Source organism: Crocuta crocuta, unplaced genomic scaffold, assembly GCF_008692635.1.
Source record: "Crocuta crocuta isolate KB4526 unplaced genomic scaffold, BGI_CrCroc_1.0 scaffold322, whole genome shotgun sequence".
Lineage (NCBI taxonomy): Eukaryota > Metazoa > Chordata > Mammalia > Carnivora > Hyaenidae > Crocuta > Crocuta crocuta.
In genome coordinates, this window is record NW_027532592.1 from 3049277 (window position 1) to 3067758 (window position 18482).

General features: G+C 47.7%; 1 protein-coding gene across 1 annotated transcript in view; it reads left to right on the plus strand.

The window, feature by feature from the left end:
• The first annotated feature begins 6 nt into the window (after positions 1-6).
• ACBD3 (acyl-CoA binding domain containing 3) overlaps positions 7-18482 on the plus strand; it is a 31835-nt gene continuing 13359 nt past the window's right edge. The window contains exons 1-4 of the mRNA XM_077779847.1: positions 7-31; positions 14903-15044; positions 15704-15844; positions 18266-18424. Of these exons, the coding sequence (XP_077635973.1) occupies positions 14977-15044; positions 15704-15844; positions 18266-18424 (368 nt within the window). The 5' untranslated portion in view covers positions 7-31; positions 14903-14976. The remainder of the gene's footprint in view (positions 32-14902; positions 15045-15703; positions 15845-18265; positions 18425-18482) is intronic.

Consider the following 18482-nt stretch of genomic DNA (forward strand, 5'->3'; position numbering starts at 1 on the left):
CTGTACGGCCTGGCGCTGCGCTTCTTCAAAGGTGAGCCGGCTCGGCCTCACCCCTGCCTCGGCCGCCGCGCGGAGTCCGGCCGGGGCCCGAGCATGACGGGGCCGCGGCGACCCGAACAGGCTGCGCCCTTGGCGGGGGGGGTCCCCCCGAAGTTTGTCCCCGCCCGCTGGGCCGCTGGGTCATACAGTTCCGACGGGCCTGGAGCCTGGCTTCTGCGGTCCTGGTCCTGCCTCCCCGGGGTGACTGGGGCGTTTTACCGAATTTAGCTTCTCGGGTTTCCACGGGCCGGGGTGGAAGAATGAGCCCTTTCTCTCCTAGAGGATCCCGTCCTCGGATGGCTTTTTGTTTGCGGTGGTTTTTTTGTTTTTGTTTTTTAACGGTCGTTTTCCTTTTCTTGCTTCCTGTGGCTTGGCACATCAGGTTCCCCCGATTTTTACCCGTGTTCCGGGGAGGAGGAAATCTTTCCGTCGGTTCCGTACATTCCCTGTCCAGTCGTTCTGGGGAACCATCACGTCGAAGAGGACTGGCTCCCTTGGCGGTTCTCATGTGGCCAGAGGAGGAAGCCTTAAGCTGATAACCCTTAAGTCCCTCCTGCTAGTCCTCCTCTAAAGGGAAGGGGTGCCCATGATGTTCTAGTAACTTCTAGATGGTTGAAAGTGTACCTTGGAAGCCGTGTGCAAAAGTTCTCCGTTAAGGCCTACAAGTACCCTCTGTTTCTCACACAACCGATTGTAAGATGTCTCTGGCTTTAGAACGGTATTGTGTGTGGGGTTTTTTTTTTCCTCTATTGGGTGATTCACTGGTATGATACCAATCACATGATCTTTTCAGTGGGAAAGACTGATGAAACGCTGGCTAGTTGGACTCTTAGAGATGTTTAGACCTTGTGGGGCGGGTCCTGGGCAGAATGCAACTTTAAAAGTGGTTTCTAGGTTTCGCATACATTCCAGAACAGCGTATTTATGACACTGTTCCCAGAGGGAGTTCCTTGGGGAGGACGCTGCATGCTTGAGTAGCTGAAGTTGTGAAGTTGGGTGGAGGGATGCATTCCGAAGTTGTTTGCTTTCGCTCAGCAAAACTTTGTGCAAACTAATGGAAGTCCAGGACATTTCCAGGACATTTGGTTATTCTACACTCATTGCATTTTTAAAATTATTATTATTTAAAAGTTTACCCTTGAAATATTCATTGTCCTTGCACATGGAGTTCAGCCCTCGATGCACTGCCCCGCTTGGGGAATTGGTAATGGCTAATGGCTTTCGGATCACTTGACCCTTAGGTCACTGGCTTGAATTTAGTGTTTTCTATGGTGGTGACAGATTACCGCTCGGATAAAATCGGGGGTGGGGGTGGGGTTCCTGTACAACTCCTATAACTACATTTTACTTCAAATTTTTATTCTTGGAACTGACTTTTCCAGTGATTAGTAAGCTTCAAGTATATTGTAGCACAAAGGTATTTAAGAATAGGGAAGGGCCAACTGTTAGTCCTACCTTTCCACATGACTGAAAAAAAAATACATAAAGGTAACTTTATCTTCTGAACCTGTTTTATTTAAAAATATTAAAAATATTTTCTCTGTAAGTTTAAAACACTATATAACATGCAGTAATTTTAGCATTGCTTTGGGGATCGGGAAGCCCCGGATTCTATTTACCATTATCGTTATTATTCTATTAAGTTTTCCAGACTCAATTTCTGTGTGTGTGTGTGTGTGTGTGTGTGTGTGTGTGTGTGTGTACAGCTGGGTTAGATGAGATTTGACATCTCCGATTTGAGATCTGGTCTAAAGCCAACATTCTTTTAACGGGCTTGTTGAGTGCTAGGCGTCCTGGGGGAATGTGTAATTTGGGGGCATAGTTGTCCGTGACCTTGGAGAAAAAAGCTATAGTATGGTGCATTCAGTTCCTAAGTTAAGCCCTCAACGCGTCGTTCAAATACTTAAAGGGAGAAAGCCGTGTGGCTGGTAAAGCTACCTTTCTGCAGAGAGTGTGGCATAGTCAGCAATGATGAGGCTGTTGGGGTAGGAGACCCCTGGTGGGGGGCGTCTGAAAGTCAGAATTATGAGTGAGTTAAGTGTTGCTGCTTCTGTTTTGATGGGTAAAACTTCCCAGCGCGCGGTGCTTGGCATTTTTATCAGTTTTGCAAGATTTTCTATAAATAACTTTTTTTTTTAATGTTTGCTTAATTTTGAGAGGGAGAGGGTGAGTCGGGGAGGGGCAGAGAGGGAGGGACACAGAGGATCCACAGCAGGCTCTGCACGGACAGCTGAGAGCCTGATGTCAGGACTCGAACTCACAAACCGGGAGACCATGACCTGAGCCAAAGTCAGACACTTCAACCTACTGAGCCACTCGGGTGCCCTGCACCGCTTTCTAATAGATTGCTATTTTGTGGTTTTGTGCCAGAATCTCAACAGGAATTAGAAATGACGGTCCATTTTGTCTTGCGCTGCGGAATAAGTAGGATATCCTTGAGAGCACAGATATAACTTGGATTGGGAATCGCAGACCCTGTTTCTCACTCCATCCTTGTCACTGTGGCCATAGCTTGGTAACTGGACCCGTTATGTCAACTACCTACTGTCTTAATTTTATGCAGGTGAAAATAAAATCATAGATGAAAATACAGGCAAATATAAGTCAGTATCTTCCCATCTAAACTTGAGATCTTGTCGGGGAGCCCGGCTGGCTCAGTTGGTGGAACCTGTGTTTCTTGATCATGGGATTGTGAGTTCGAGCCCCACACTGGGTGTCAAGATTATTTAAATAAGCTTAGGAATAAATAATTAAATAAACAAACTTAAGACAGTGTTAAATCCTTATCACAGATTAAGTTATATGTTAGGTCACTGCTGTAAACGAGCAGTAGGTTCACTTTTGCTGTTAAGGAACTTAGGGTCCAAAGGAGGAGTTAAAGACCCCGCCCAGGACATCGCAAAGCAGTGGGAAGGAAGAGGGGAGCAGACGCCATTCCAGAAAGGAGGGAAGGCTGAGAGCCCTGAATGGACAAGGCGTGTGACGGGAAGTGTACATAGGAAGTGGGTCGGATGGCCCCAGAGCTGAAAAGGCCCGTTGGTGTCAGACCCGTGGAAGGACCCGGATGCCATTGTGAATAGCCTTTCTGTCGGCGGACAGTGAGGAACCATTGAAGGTTTTCACTGGGTAGAGCAAAGTTGCCCTGTAACAGCTTGGCAGCATTTAGCTGGTACCCGTGGCACTTCGGGGAAGCACCATACTGGTGGCTCTGTTGTAGCCTTTATGTTCCTTGGATGGAGCTAACCCAGGAGTTGTGGTTTGGTTTCTAGAGTATTGGGGGGTGAGTTGTTCCTTCTTGAACACTTCATTGCCTCCTTGCACGAAGCTGGTAGATGGTTGCGTCAATTTAAAATGGCCGAGTAATAATTACCACCAGTTACTGAGCCGATGTTCACTTGTACGTCAGGTGCCGTTTTGAGAACTGTATGTGTACGTTATTTTGTTGAACCGTCCGCAGACCTTTGGGTGAGGATATCATCTGGCTTCCTAGTTGAGGAACTTGGCCCAGGCCTCTCGGGTGTTAGGGGCTGGGCTGGCTATACCCTGTTTTTTCTGAGGGTGCGCTGAGGACAGTACTCAGAATTACCTACCTTGTTGCCTCATCACATTTTGTGAACTTTTTAAATATATATGCCTGGAGATATTAAGGGCTAATATAAAGACCCATACGGCTTTTCTACATGTGACCAGTTCATGGGGTCTCTCTGGGTACCTGGAGGGGTGACATGCGAGAGACCCATGTACTCGGAGCTCCTACAGAACGCTGCCGTCAGGTTTGGGATTTTGAGTGTAATGGGGCAAAAATTGCCTCCAAAGGACAGAAGTAAATGTGCTCATAAGAATATTGACGTGCTAAGTCCCATTGCCGCTAATACAGGATCGTATCTTCTGGGAGGCGGGCACTTAGCTAATGTGATGGTCTTTTTTTTAATGTTATTATTATTATTATTATTTTTACAAATAGTTTATTGTCAAATTAGTTTCCACATAACACCCAGTGCTCATCCCCNTATCTCAGTGTGGTTTTGATTTGGATTTCCCTGATGAGTAGGGATGCTGAGCATCGTTTCGTGTGTCTGTTGGCCATCTGGATGTCCTCTTTGGAGAAGTGTCTGTTCATATCTTCTGCCCATTTCTTCACTGGGTTGTTTGGTCTTTTTAAACTCTTGTAAGTCACAAATGAATGTGTTAATTGATTAGGGATTGGAATGTCTGATTTTCCTCATATGCTATTCGGTTTGGAGCACAAATTCAAATAGGAAAGGAAACACGCGTCTTTCCCTCTATTAGCTTTCAGAATAATGGGTTCTTCCTCTAGCAGCCTCAACACGTGACACTTTTTTTGATGTCATCATGCACTCATGCTTTTCAACATATTTATTTTTTTCAAGCTCTTATCAACGCTCACTACTGTCCTTAGCAAGCGGGAGCCTTGTCAAGTTGGCTCGTAAGTTCCTTTGACATGATTAGTAGTTTTTCACAGCTTCCCTGCTCTCTGGTGTGGTGAGACATTCCAGATTATTCGTACACACTTCCTGCCTCACCAGGAGTCAGCCACTTGTCCAAGGGGACAAGGTTCCTGTTAGTGGGAAACAGCCTTCGAAGAGCTGTCATCAGGGTGCTGGGAGTGGGTGCTCTCTGCTACCGGATTGGCCATTTTTCTAGGCCTTTTCAGTAGACAGACCTAGGAATCGAGGGGTGTGGGTGTGAGCGAGCGAGTGTGGCGGGCGTGTTTTTGAGGGGACGATATGTAAGAGCTGTCATTGAACTTGGAAGAACTTGCCGCAGTCCTGGGCCCGGCGGCCGCGGAGGCGTTACTGCGTTCCCGCTAGCGCCGCTGTGGAGGGGGCTCCCGACCTGCTCCGGCCGTCCCGCTCCCAGACAGCCAGTCGCCTGGAGGGGCTGAGAGGTTCCGTCTCCTTTTGTTGTCTTTAAACACAGACGTTGCCAACAACTCGTACGAAGAGCCCCATTACGGGTTTACAGTGATGTACGGCTGTCATTCATCCTTTGGTGGCCCGTGTAATTAGCGTGCGCCTCCTGGATGTAAGTGGCCTAGCCTCAGATAATTGAAGTTTTAATTAGGACTATGGAACGTCTATTTCATTTTGAGTTTATATTTCCTACTTTCTTTATTGTCTTTACCTTTGGGTACAAGTGTGTAATAGTGTGAGAGAATGCACAGAACTACGAGACAGTTGTGAGAAAGGAACGACGGCCACCAAGAACAGTGATACCTCTCAAGCGTCTGGTTTTCTTTGCCAGTTCCTGTAAGATTTGAGCCAAGCTGAAATCTTCACTTGAAGACAGATCAAGGGTACGTTTATGCGTGTATGTGCGTTTAACGTAATTGATTCAGCGTTCGCCGGAGGCCACCCCTTTATTCACTAACGTTCAGGACAGCACACAGCTCGTAAGTGTGTCGCGTGATGAGCTCCCACCGAGTGTGCCCCCTGGACTCACTGGTGGTCCCCGCCGTGCCGGTCAGCTGCCGTCCGGGAGTAGGTGATCTTCCTGAGGCAGCATCAGGAGGTCGTGGTAGCCTTGATGCCGCGTCCCCGCTCCCATGTGAGTGACCCCACGTCACCTCATGCCTCGCGTGCACGTTTAGTCATCTCCCGTCACCACGGGTGAGTACGGGCCAGTCGGGTATTTTAGACCATGTTCACATCACTTTTATTACAGTGTCTTGTTAGAATTGTTTTATTACTCTTTTTTTCTTTTAATGTTTTATTTATTTCTGAGAGAGAGACAGTGTGAGCAGGGGAGGGTCAGAGAGAGAGGGAGACACAGAATCTGAAATAGGCTCCAGGCTCCAAGCTGTCAGCACAGAGCCCAACGCGGGGCCCGAACCCATGAACTGTGAGATCACAACCTGAGCCGAAGTCGGACGCTTAACCAACTGAGCCACCCAGGCGCCCCCGTTATTTTATTATTCTTTTGTTCTCTTTCCGTGTCTAATATGATAAATTAAGTTTTATGACGGGTGTCTCTGTATAGGAAAAAGCATACTATATATAGAGTCCAGTCGTCTCCGTGGTTCTAGGCATCCACAGCTGGGTCTGCAAGCACGTCCCCTGCAGAGAAGGGAGGGCTACTGTACTGTTATATGGTCACTGCATGAGGGCTTCTGTGACTTACTATGAAGGGAGTCGAGCTCTGGGTCAGCACTGTTGAGGGTACTTTTTCTTGTTCTGCCACTCGGTTTTTTAAACCCTGTTCCTTCAGAGGGGTATTGGGGCGCCTGGGGGGCTCAGTCAGTTGAGCGTCCGACTTCGGCTCAGATCGTGATTTCATGGTTCGTGGGTTCGAGCCCCGCGTTGGGCTCTGTGCTGACAGCTCCAGAGCCTGGAGCCTGCTTCAGAGTCTGTCTCTCCATCTCTGCCCCTCCCTCTTTCTCAAAAATAAACATGAAAGAAAATTTAAAAACCACACAGGGTTGCTGTGGAAATCATAGGGAGTTATGTACATGAATTCTTAGCTGAGTACCTGGTGACTGGTATTCGGTGGCTGCTTATGTTGAAGAGGAAGGATGAGCAAGAATTGACCACGGAATGTTGGGTTAACTGCGGGGGAGGAGTCAGGTTCTGTCACGCACTTGGTACCTTCCAGGCACTTGCCAGAGTGTTTTGTATTCGTTGACCCAGAAGTACTGCATGCAGTTACACTTCTTGTAAGTAGCATAGGAACTTCTCAATCAGGGTTTTCTCAGTCTGACATGAGGAGATGTAGTTTTAACTTTAATATTTCTAAAAGGTGGATTTTACTCAGAGTATATTCTTGGGGAAGCAGCCGTGTGATAGGGCCGAGAAAGCAAGCAAGTTTGATCTCGGGCTGGTTTGGTGCAAGTACGGTATCTAGGAAGGCGCAAGAGAGAGGTCCTGCTCTCTCCTGCACAGATCCGACGGTCCCTGGATGACGCTTTTTGTTTGGGGCGTCGTCTGTTAGGGTTCCAGACAAATGGGGCTCTTTCAGAGGAAAGCAGCTTGTACAGATGTGGGAAGTCACATCCCTGCCGTTATTACCTTGATGGCTGCTGTCTGCGTTTGCTGTGTGCAGGCACTCCACCAGCACACGGGAACACACGGTTTCCAACCCTCGCAAGAACCCCAAGGAGAAGTCACTCCATTTTGTTGGTAACAATACTGAGGCTCAGAAAGGTTTAGTAACTTGTCCCTATTGTGTACTTCACAGAGCTGGGATATAAAATGTAGATCTTTAGGAAGCGTGGGGGAATTAGCTACAGATGTTTCGCCCAGAGCGAAGAGAACTGCGGGCAAACACGCTGGCTGTTTTGTGGCTTTTTTGAAAGGTCTTATCTGTTAAGTGTGTTTTCTTTAATGCTGAGAACTGCAGCTAGACCCTGTGGATAGAAATTTGAGAGATCGAGGCGCCTGGGTGGCTCCTACAGTTAAGCTTCCTCCTCGATCTCAGCTCACGGGATGATCTCACGGCAGGCTCTGCACTGACAGCACGGAACCTGCTTGGGATTCTCTCTCTCTCTCTCTCTCTCTCTCTCTCTCTCTTTCTCTTTCTGCCCCTCCCCTGGTTGCACACACTTGGTTGCTCTCTCTCGAAATAAATAAAACAAAAGAAATGTGAGGGATCAACTCAGTGAAGAACTAAGGATCCCAGGCATGCAGTGATGGCATCGAGCGCCCTGGGACAGAGGATTCCCGTCGCCTGGACCTGCTCAGCAGAAGGTAGCACTTGCCGGGTGGATGTGCCCTGAGTCCCCTTTCTTAATCTTTGGTGTGCCTGCTGCAGGTTTTCTCTTTGCGGTGACCGGGAGACTTCCATAAAATAGTTGGTAGTTTTATTAGTTTAAGCTGGTAACTTCTGATGCCGAAGGGAGCTGCAGTTCTCCTTCCCTCACTTCAGGTCACTGCTGCTGTCTGTTGTGTATATTGTGTATCCAGTGACACGTGGTTGTGGGCCGAGGGGTTTTGAGCTTTGGTTGTGCAATTCAGTCACTGATCCTTAATATCCTTTCTAGCTCATAGATTGTATGGTTTCAGTTCATCGATAAACGCTAGAAGGGGCATTGAAATAATTTGTTACATTGCGCTACCTGTACTGCCACAGAACAGAGAAAAGTAGGGCACCTGGGGGGCCCAGTCGGTTAAGTGACTGAGTTTGGCTCAGGTCATGATCTCACAGTTCATGAGTTTGAACCCTGCGTCGGTCTCTGCGCTGACAGCTCAGAGCCTGGAGCCTGTTTCAGATTCTGTGTCTCCCTCTCTCTCTGACCCTCTCCTACTTATGCTGTCTCTCACCCTCTCTCTCTCTCTCTCAAAAATAAAAAACATTTAAAAAATTTAAAAAAAAGATAACTGGATCTTCTGAATTGAACTTCTAATTCTCTTATCTTTTCCATTTCTGTCTTTTAGGAGATATTCTCAACTCTGTTTTCCAGCCTATGAAATTAAAAAAAATTTTTTTAATGTTTATTTTTGAGAGAGTGTGTGTAAGCAGGGGAGGAAGAAGAGAAAGAAGGAAACATAGAATCCAAAGTAGACTCCAGGCTATGAGCTGTCAGCACAGAGCCCGATGGGGCTCGAACTCCTCACCTGCAAGATCATGACCTGAGCCAAAGTTGGATGCCTAAACGACTGAGCCACCCAGGCTCCCCAGAAGATTTTTTTAAAATTTGTTTTTACATTTTCTATTTCCAAGGCTTTAAAAAAAATTTTTTTTAATGTTTTCTTTATTTCTGAGAGAGAGAGAGAGAGACAGCGTGAGCAGGGGAGGGTCAGAGAGAGAGGGAAACACAGAATCCGAAACAGGCTCCAGGCTGTGAGCTAGTTGTCAGCACGGAGCCTGATGCGGAGCTCGAACCCACGAACCGCGAGATCATGACCTGAGCTGAAGCCAGGTTAAGTCCGCTTTACCGACTAAGCCGCCCAGGCGCCCCTGTTTCCAAGACTTTTTATTCTCTAAATTGTCATTCTTTCTGGCACCTTGTTTTGTTTATTGGACACATTAGCTTCTGTCTCTGAGGATATTAAATTTAAGTTTAGGCGTGTGTGCGTGCGTGTGTGTGTGTGTGTGAGTGTGTGTGTTTTGTCATATTGGAAGCTTCCCCAAATGTCTGGTGATCTTAGTCATTCCTGTTGAACACTTAATAATCATAGCCGTGAGTACAGCCGTTATTTAGGGTGTTGAGGCCAAGGTTTCATGGGTGCCCTCACACGGCAGGATCTTTCCAATTAGGAATCGTAGGTTTTCTCTTTGGAGCCGGTTTTTCCTGCAGATTCTCCTGTCTCCTTCCTGGGATGTAGGAACTTCACTGTCAGCATTCAGGAAGTGGGCAGGAGGAGGGACGGTGGGTGGGAGTTGTTCGCCATTGAGGAGGGCAGCTCGTCTCTGTTTTTAGTTCTTCAATTCACCCCCAGCCTGGGGGGCCCCCATCTGGAGCGCATGTGGTTCGGGGTCTCCAGTAAAGGTCAGCCGTCTGCTGAAGTAGGGGCCGGGTAGTTACCTGCCTGCTGGGGTTGTCCGACACCGTGGGAGGGAGGGGCGCCTCCTGCTTACTCCCCCTGAGCAGCATTGCTGTTTCCGTCTGGACTCCAGCTGCTTAGGAACCTGGAGCCTTCGGCTCCTGAACCCTCCTAGGGTTCTCTAAATTGCCTGCCTTATTTCCTTTCATTGTGGGTTTTCATTGAGGATCAGAGCTAATGGTGTGTGTTTAATCCATCATGTTTAACTTGAAGTTTATAAGTATGTTCTCTCTCCTTTTAGTTATAGTGGAATTTAAAAAAAATATCCGGAGGGGCGACTGGGTGGCTTAGTCGGTTAAGCGTCCGACTTTCGCTTAGGTCATGATCTCGCAGTTCGTGGGTTCGAGCCCTGCGTCGGGCTCTGTGCTGACTGCCAGCTCGGAGCCTGGAGCCTGTTTCAGTTTGTGACTCCCTCTCTCTGACCCTCCCCTGCTCACGCTGTCTCTCTCTCTCTCTCTCCTAGAAATAAATAAAACATTTAAAAAAAAAAATCTGGAAATCATTTGGCTTCTGAGTTTACTTCTTCCTCCAGTCAGGAGTCAGCAGACTTTCCCTATAAAATGGCCAGATGTGGGGTGTCCCGGGGGCTCAGTCCGTTAAGTGTCCGACTGCGGCTCAGGTCATGATCTCACGGTTCATGGGTTTGAGCCCTGCATCCGGCTCTGTGCTGACAGCTTGGAGCCTGGAGTCTACTTCAGATTCTGTGTCCCCCTCTCTGTTTGCCTCTCCCCTGCTCACATAATGTCTTGTCTGTCTGTCTCTCTCAATAAATAAGCATAAAAAAAATACTAAAGGTTCAGATAGTATTTTAGGCTTTAATGGCCACATATGGTCTGTGTTCATATCCTCTGTTTTTTTGTTTTTCTATTTTTGCTTTTTTTGTTGTTGCTTTACAACTCTTAAAAAAAACATAAAAGCCAGGGGCACCTGGCCGGCTCAGTCGGTAGAGACATAACTCTTGATCTCAGGGTCATGAGTTCAAGCCCCACGTTGGGCATAGAACTTACTTCAAACCATAGAACTTACCAAAGCCATTCTTAGCTCCCAGCTCTTACAAAAACAGCTGTGGGCGTGGTTCTTCCAATTTGCCAGGCCCTGCTTTCGACTCCTTGAGGTAAAACAGATTTTTCAGCTTTTACTGATCTTCAATTTTATAGAAAATCAACTTTTTAGAATAGTGGTTGCTGGACAGATGCCAACAGGCGATCTCTTTCAGTCCTTTCAGTCGAGGGCTCGCTCAGCGGCCACGCCCCCTCGGGCGATGGAGGTGGCCGTGGTCTGCTGCGCTTTATGCGTTTGTACCCGAGGAGTAGCTCTGCAGGTTCTCGCTAAGCGTATTTATGTTTGTTTTCTGGTTGCCGTAGAAAGCAGAGTTCCAGAATTGAATAGAACTGGGTAATAATTACCTGTGTGACTGCAGGAGCCTCGGATCATGGCTGTGTTATTCCGTTCTGGGAGGACTGAACCAGGGCTTTCCTTTAGGGCTGTGGTCCTCGTTAGAGATCTCTGTGCTTCATCAAGGCTTGTTCTCTGTAGTTAATGGTAGTTATAGCTTTCCTGTTAAGCGTCTTTAACGACTGTAGAACCAAAAGTGGTGAAAATTATTCTCCTCTGTCTTGGAAAACTAAATAAATCTTAAGTTGAGAGCAGAGCACCACGTGGGTGCCCTGCTGCGTTATTTGCACATCCTCCTGGGTGTTGGCTCTTCCTCAGGGGAGAATAATTGATCTGTTTACCTTGTCCCAAAGGCTGAAAGAGAAGTTGCCTGGATTTTTACAAATGTTTGTTAAAGAAAAAAAAAGCATCCATGTATGTGATATGAAAATACATTATGCATATTGAAGAAAATTTGGGAAAATAAAAGGCGAATAAAGAAAAATTTGTAAGCCAATCTTTCAGAAGGATGACATTTCTGTGTGTTTCCTTTTGTTTGTTTGTTTTGGTGGATTTTTTTAAGTGATCTCTACAACCAGCCTGGGGCTCAAACTCACAAACCAGAGATCGAGAGCCCTTTGCTTCTCCACTTGAGCCAAGCAGGTGTAAAAAGGGCGGATGTTAAAACAACGTTCAGAAATCCCGAAACTCACCCTGCCTGTGGATGAGTCACTTTTCAGGGAAGGAGGTTAGCCTAACAACTTGCTAAGTAATTATTACAGTTTCCTTGTTTACTTATCCTCTCCCTCCTTTCCCGGCTCCTAATTTGCCCTGCTGAGTCTTTGAAATAAAGGAGTAAACTCATTACCTGGTAAGAAATGGACCCTCCCTCCACTGAAATAACTGAGTAGTAGTCATAGGCTAGAAAAACGGTTTTGATATCTCCTAGACTGTTAGTTTCAAATCCTCTCTCTGTAGCAAGTGAGAGAGAGAGAGTATGTGTATATGTGTGTTTGAAAATTACTATATTACATGACTAATCGGAAAAGTGTTTGGCTTTCTAGTGGATAAAGTTTCCATCTGATTTTATCTTTATTTACATTTATTTGGTCAAAGCAACCACTTCTGTAGAATTCAGGCTCCCTGCTGTTCTCAGGCTCACTGCACCTTGAGTCACCAGCACATCATTTTTTTTTTTTTTTAATAGTTTATTGTCAAATTAGTTTCCACATAACACTCAGTGCTCATCCCCACAAGTGTCCTCCTCCATGCCCATCCCCCCCTCCCCCCCACATCCATCAGTCCTCAGTTTTTGTCAGCATTCAAGAGTCTCTCATGGTTTGCTTCTCTCCCTTTCCCCCACCATTTCCGCCCTTCTTCTCCCCCTTGTTCGTCCGTCAAGTTCCTCCTAATCCTCCTATACGTGCAAACATATGATATTTGTCCTTCTCTGCCTACATCATTTCTTCTTATAAGGCTCAAAATGGTATAGTTAGATTAGTTCCTTTTTGGTTTTAAAAAACAAACCTATTTATTTTGAGAGAGAGAGAGAGAGAGAAAACGCTCACAAGTCAGGGAGGGGCAGAGAGAGAATCCCAAGCAGGCTCTGCACTGTCAGCAAAGAGCCTGATGCAGGGCTTGAACCCATGAATCCTGAGATCATGACCAGAGCTGAAACCAAGTCAGATACTTAACCAGCTGAGCTTTCCAGGCGCCCTGAAATAGCATTCTGAGAGATTTTGAGGTGGGAATTGTTAGTTGGTGAATATGTAACTCCGATAATCTGGTTCAGAAAGCCTTAGAGGAAGTTACTCCTTGGTGCTGATTGTCTAGCGATACTGTTTGCTCAGCAGCAAAGACAGGTGGCAGCCCTCGGGCTGCTGGAGTGGTTTTGATTTTTATTAAATAAATGAGATTGGTGTCGCAGTTTTGTCTTCTCTTAATATTTATTTTTTCCAAGTATTGCAGGAGTTTGTTCTTGCTGAAAAAAAAAAAATTTGGGTACATACAAGTATCTAGAAGAGGGAAACTCCTCTTAACAGTTAAGAGCTTATTCTTCCGCACATTTTCCTTTGATTTGAAAGAATCAGAGGTTGCAAGTAAGGCTTCAGTTCTCTGAGGCTCCGGTAGTTTCCTTTAATGTGACTTATGAAGTTTTTATTATTTTTAAAAATTTTTTTATTTGCATTTACAGTCACGTAAACGCACCTGTAGGATGTGTGTGGGTGTGTTTACATGCTGTATTGTGTCGATTCTAAGATTTTTTCCCCATGTTTTTCAAAAGTTAATTTATTTTTGAGAGAGAGAGAGAGAACGCATACATGGGAGGAGCAGGGAGAGAAAGAGGAGGAGACACAGAATTCCAAGCAGGCTGCGTACTGTCAGTGCAGGGTTTGACGTGGGACTTGAACTCCACTTGTGAAATCATGAGCTGAGCTGAGATTCTGAGTCCTACGTTCCATGGAGCCACACAGCCTCCCCGTTTTTATTTTCTTTTTAAGACTCAGGATTACCTTACATACTATTGAGAAAGAAAAACTGCTTATTTTATCTGTAAAATGTCAGATTGTAAAACCAAATCTGATTTCAGAGATGTTCAAGTGTGTGGTTGCGAGCGGGGGGTGCTTAGAATCAGTGAAATGCAGCGTGCGCTCTGCCTGCCTGTCACTTTCTGCCACTTGCTTTTTACACTCACTGTTTCCTATAGTTGCTTCATAGATGCCGGAGTCCGAGTAGATTACATTATTTAGCTGTTTCTTTCTTGCGGAACTTTAGGTTGTTTAGGAGGGCAGGAAAACCGGGGCGGTGGATATCCCTGCAGCTCCTCTGTCTGTGTATTCCGGTCAGTATCAAGGGGAGAGAACAAGAATTGCAAGTACTGGACCATAGGGGGCGCACCTTTATGATTTTGAAATCTGTTGCTAAGTTGTCTTCCCAAATAACTGGGACAGCGTGGACTTACAGCATTCGTGTGTGAGTGTGGGTCCCTCTGTCCCGTTCTTACCAACTCTTGATGTCACCTAACTTTTTTTGGCCATATGATGGCAGGAATTTTGGTTATGGTTTGGTATGGTTTCGATTTCCATTTCCTTGACTAGTTGATTAAATATGTTGGGATGCTTATTGGCCACTTCTACTTTTTTTCCTCCTGAGGTTCCTGTTCATAACCTTTAACCCACATTCTTCTCTCATCAGTGATTTGATTTTGGTGACTACTACATATGTGGATAAAATTTGTAGGCAATTTATACTACTTTCGACTTTTAATTTTTAAAAATTTTCTCTAAGTCTATTTAGAGAGAGTGGGAAAGAGAGGGAGCCTGCAGGGTGAGGGGGAGAAGCAGAGAGAGAATCCCAAAGAGGCTCCCCAGGGTGGAGCCTGGTGAGGGGCTGGAACTCCTGAACTATGAGATCATGACCTGAGCCAAAACGAAGAGTTGGACGCTTAACCGACTGAGCCACCCGGGCTCCCCAAGTGTCTGACTCTTGATTTTGGCTCAGGTCATGATCCTGGGTTGTGGGATCAAGCCCTGCATTGGACTCTACACTGAGCGTGGAACCTGCTTGGGGTTCTCTCTCCCTCTCTTTCTCTCTCCCTCCCCTGTCCCTCTCCCCTGCTTCCGTGCTCTCTCTCTCTGAAATAAAATAAAATTAAATAACTATAAAAATGATTGTTGCACACGTTTTAATGTGTGTAAATGATGTAAGTGGTACAGTTTGTATGCGCGTGCCTGTTGGCTTGACAGGTTGGCTTCTTCTGTGGAAGTTTTAACATAAATATTGGTGCTTGGCTTCACTAAACAAAACACAAAACTCCACATAAAGGGTGTCTGCTTTTAAAATTTAGTATTTGAAATAAAACTCACTGTAAGGTTCATATCTATCACAGGTAGTTTGTGACATACCTTAGAGAGCGAGACGTCGGCATCGGATACCAAAAGTTCTTTTTTTGCCAATTCTCATTGTTTTCACGTTTCTTTCTCTTCCAGAAAAAGATGGCAAAGCCTTTCATCCAACTTACGAAGAAAAACTGAAGCTGGTGGCACTGCATAAGCAGGTTCTTATGGGCCCATATAATCCAGACACTTGTCCTGAGGTTGGATTCTTTGATGTGTTGGGGAATGACAGGAGGTAACGGTGTTTTGTTGTATACCGAACTTAGCGAGAGTTATGTAGAGAAGAGTAGAAAGGGGGTCGGTTAAGATGTAAACAGTGGGCTCCTTAGCGCAGAGTGAGACTCAAACCGGCATTTCTGCTCGCAGCTTCTGGGGGTCTTCCCGCGTGTGTCTGCTTTTGGCTTGGAGGGGTTTATGGATAAATCACGCGGAAGAAGTTTACTCCTCTGATTATGAACACGAGACAAGTCAGCTTCACTCCTATCTCCCCAAATAACATGAGAAGCGGCCACGTACGATATTCAGGAGCCGATGTCCTTACTGGGACACGCCCAGAGTCGTGGCAGAAAAAGAATGCGCTGGGAAGTGTGTTCAGTGACAAGTAAAACAAGGTGACAGGAGGAACGTAAAGCTTCGAGACCCCTTTGCTAGCGGGGAAAGGCCCCCTTTGCCGGCGGTCAGACCGCGGCTGCGGTAGTGAGCTTGGGTCGCGCGTGGCGTGGCTCATGCTCTGAATCGCACTTTCTGGTTGAAACTGGAGGACTCGAGCCTTGTGCTCCATAGTAGGGTCACTGTCCGTTTTAGTTGTGGTTGCGAATTGCTCATGTGTAGGTGTACGTGAAGTCACGTTGCCGCTCTGCGGAGAAGGGCTGACCCGTCTCGTCCTCCCTCCAGGAGAGAATGGGCAGCCCTGGGAAACACGACCAAAGAGGATGCCATGGTGGAGTTTGTGAAGCTCCTCAACAGGTGTTGCCGTCTCTTTGCCACGTATGTCGCTTCCCACAAGATCGAGAAGGAGGAGCAAGAAAAGAAAAGGTGACGTTGGAGGGCGCAGCCTGCTCCTTCCCTGTGGCCCTGGCCCGACGCTTCTGCGGTGCGGCGTGTGTGCCCCGTCAGGTGCCCGCCCAGGGCAGTGGTGGAACCTCGCTGGTGTGAGCAGTGTTCGCGCTGTGGGTGTGGGGGGCAGGGGCTGCCGTCCAGACGCCCCGCCTCTCTGGCATGCCCCTCGTCCCGCGTGCCCCTTGTCCTGGGCACGCCGAGGTTCTGAGTGAGCTCCACCATACTCTCAGCTACCCTCCCCACCCTGTGCCCCTTGTCTGACTCGCCCTTCGCTGCCTTTTCCCTCAAGCTTCTAGAACATTCTGCTCCGTGGCGTGGCTGTCACCTGTGCTACTTGGTAGGCCTTATAAGACCTCCATGTCGGCTCTGGCTCCCAGACAGCCTGTCAGGCTTTTCCAGAGGTTGGAGGGGGCGCTGCCGAGTCTGCTGTCAGGTTTGTGGGGTTTTCTGTTGTGGCTGTGAGGACAGCACTGCTGTGAACACGCTTATCTGGAGCTTATACTTCCAGTAACTTGGATTATCTAAAATTCCTGGGTCACGAAGATGACACATAAAACCGATTTTTTCTCGGGTTATACTCGNTAGCCCCAGACAGCCTGTCAGGCTTTTCCAGAGGTTGGAGGGGGCGCTGCCGAGTCTGCTGTCAGGTTTGTGGGGTTTTCTGTTGTGGCTGTGAGGACAGCACTGCTGTGAACACGCTTATCTGGAGCTTATACTTCCAGTAACTTGGATTATCTAAAATTCCTGGGTCACGAAGATGACACATAAAACCGATTTTTTCTTGGGTTATACTCGCTTTACAAACAGTTGGTTCTCTGGTTTTCTGCCTTCACGTGAATGGAAATAACAGAAGGGAAACCAGAAAACTAGACACAAGCACTGGCAAAGAATAGCTGACGGGGCCGCTAGACGTGAAGGTGATCGTCTCCGTCACAGCATGTGGACATAGACCGCGCTCGTGTCTGTGGTTACAGCTGCCGGGGCGTCAGGAGACCGCCCGGGCCACGGTGTTCCCGTGTAAGGTGCTAGGAGGTAGTTTAATACGTCCTTGGAAGGTACTTATCCAAAAGAAGATGGTTTTTATCCAAAGGACAGGTTTTGATTTTTTTAAAAAACGTTCATTCATTTATTGATTTTTAAATGTTTGCTTGTTTTTGAGACCAGGCACACAAGCCAGGGAGGGACAGAGAGAAGGTGACGGAGGGTCCCAAGCGGGCCCTGCACTGACGGCAGCGAGCCCGACGCGGGGCCCCAGCTCATGAACCGTGAGATCATGACCTGAGCTGAAGTCGGATGCTCAACCAGGCACCCCTTGTTTTAATTTTAAGTAGGGCCGTGCCCAGCATAGGCCTTGAACTCACAACCCCAAAATGAAGAGTCACATGCTCTACTGACTAAGCCAGCGGGTATCAGAAAACTTTAAAATTTTTTAAATTCAGAATTTTTAAAATCCAGATCTGTGCTATATAACTTTTCTGTTAGTGAGCTGTGGGGCACAGACAAAACCCTCTCTCCCGCTTTGCTTTTTTGTTTTTGTTTTTTTAATGAGCTTTATCTTTTTTTTTTTAATGTTTTTTATTTATTTCTAGGAGAGAGAGAGAGAGAGAGCGTGAGCAGGGGAGGATCAGAGAGAGAGGGAGTCACAGACTGAAGCAGGCTCCAGCCTCTGAGCTGGCAGTCAGCACAGAGCCCGACGCGGGGCTCGAACCCACGAACCGCGAGATCATGACCTAAGTGAAAGTCGGACTCTTAACCGACTAAGCCACCCAGGCGCCCCTCTCCCGCTTTGCTTTTGATGCTCTCTCTCCGTACACAGTAAGGGACATGGTTAAGGTGTATCTTTGCAGACTCTCTCCTATGCATTTGCCTGCCCTTCGTGTTACACGAGCGTATCAGACATCAGTACGAAGTTGGAGTTTTATGGCTCTATGGTGTTTGAGGGGTGTCGTGCATTTCTGGCCTGGTGTCAAGAGCATATTCTTTTGAGCACTGTGCCGGGCTGGGAGATAGGCTGCCCTTGCCCTTGCCGAGCGCGTCCCTCAGCGGCAGGGCAGGCAGATGGTTGCATGAACCGCGCAGACCCAGCGACGGCCAGGGCGGATGGCGTGATGCTGCGAGCACAGTTCGGGAAGCCTTCGGCCTGTGGGCATGCAGAGTGTCTTCCCGACGGACACCTTTCTGCCTGTGCAGCAGCCGGTGTCCCTTCCATGGCCCTGTGTGTGGTGACGTGGACTCCGGAGGGGAGAGGTCTCCCGGCAGAGTGCGTGCTGTCGCGGTGTGAGAACAGCACGCCGTCCTGCTCCCAGGGTAGAGCCCGTGCTCCCTGGGAAAGACCTCTTGGGCCGTTCGGAAACGGGCTCCTCGCGCGGCACTCACGGTGTCCGTCCTCCCTCGTAGGAAGGAGGAGGAGGAGCGCAGGCGGCGTGAGGAAGAAGAGCGAGAGCGAGTGCAGAGGGAGGAGGAGAAGCGCAGGAGAGAGGAGGAGGAGCGGCTACGGCGGGAGGAGGAGGAGCGGCGGCGGCTGGAGGAGGAGCGGCTGCGGCTGGAGCAGCAGAAGTAAGCAGGGCCGCCCTCTCCCCTGTGTGCCCCACGTGTGTGTCCGGGCGGCTGTCCT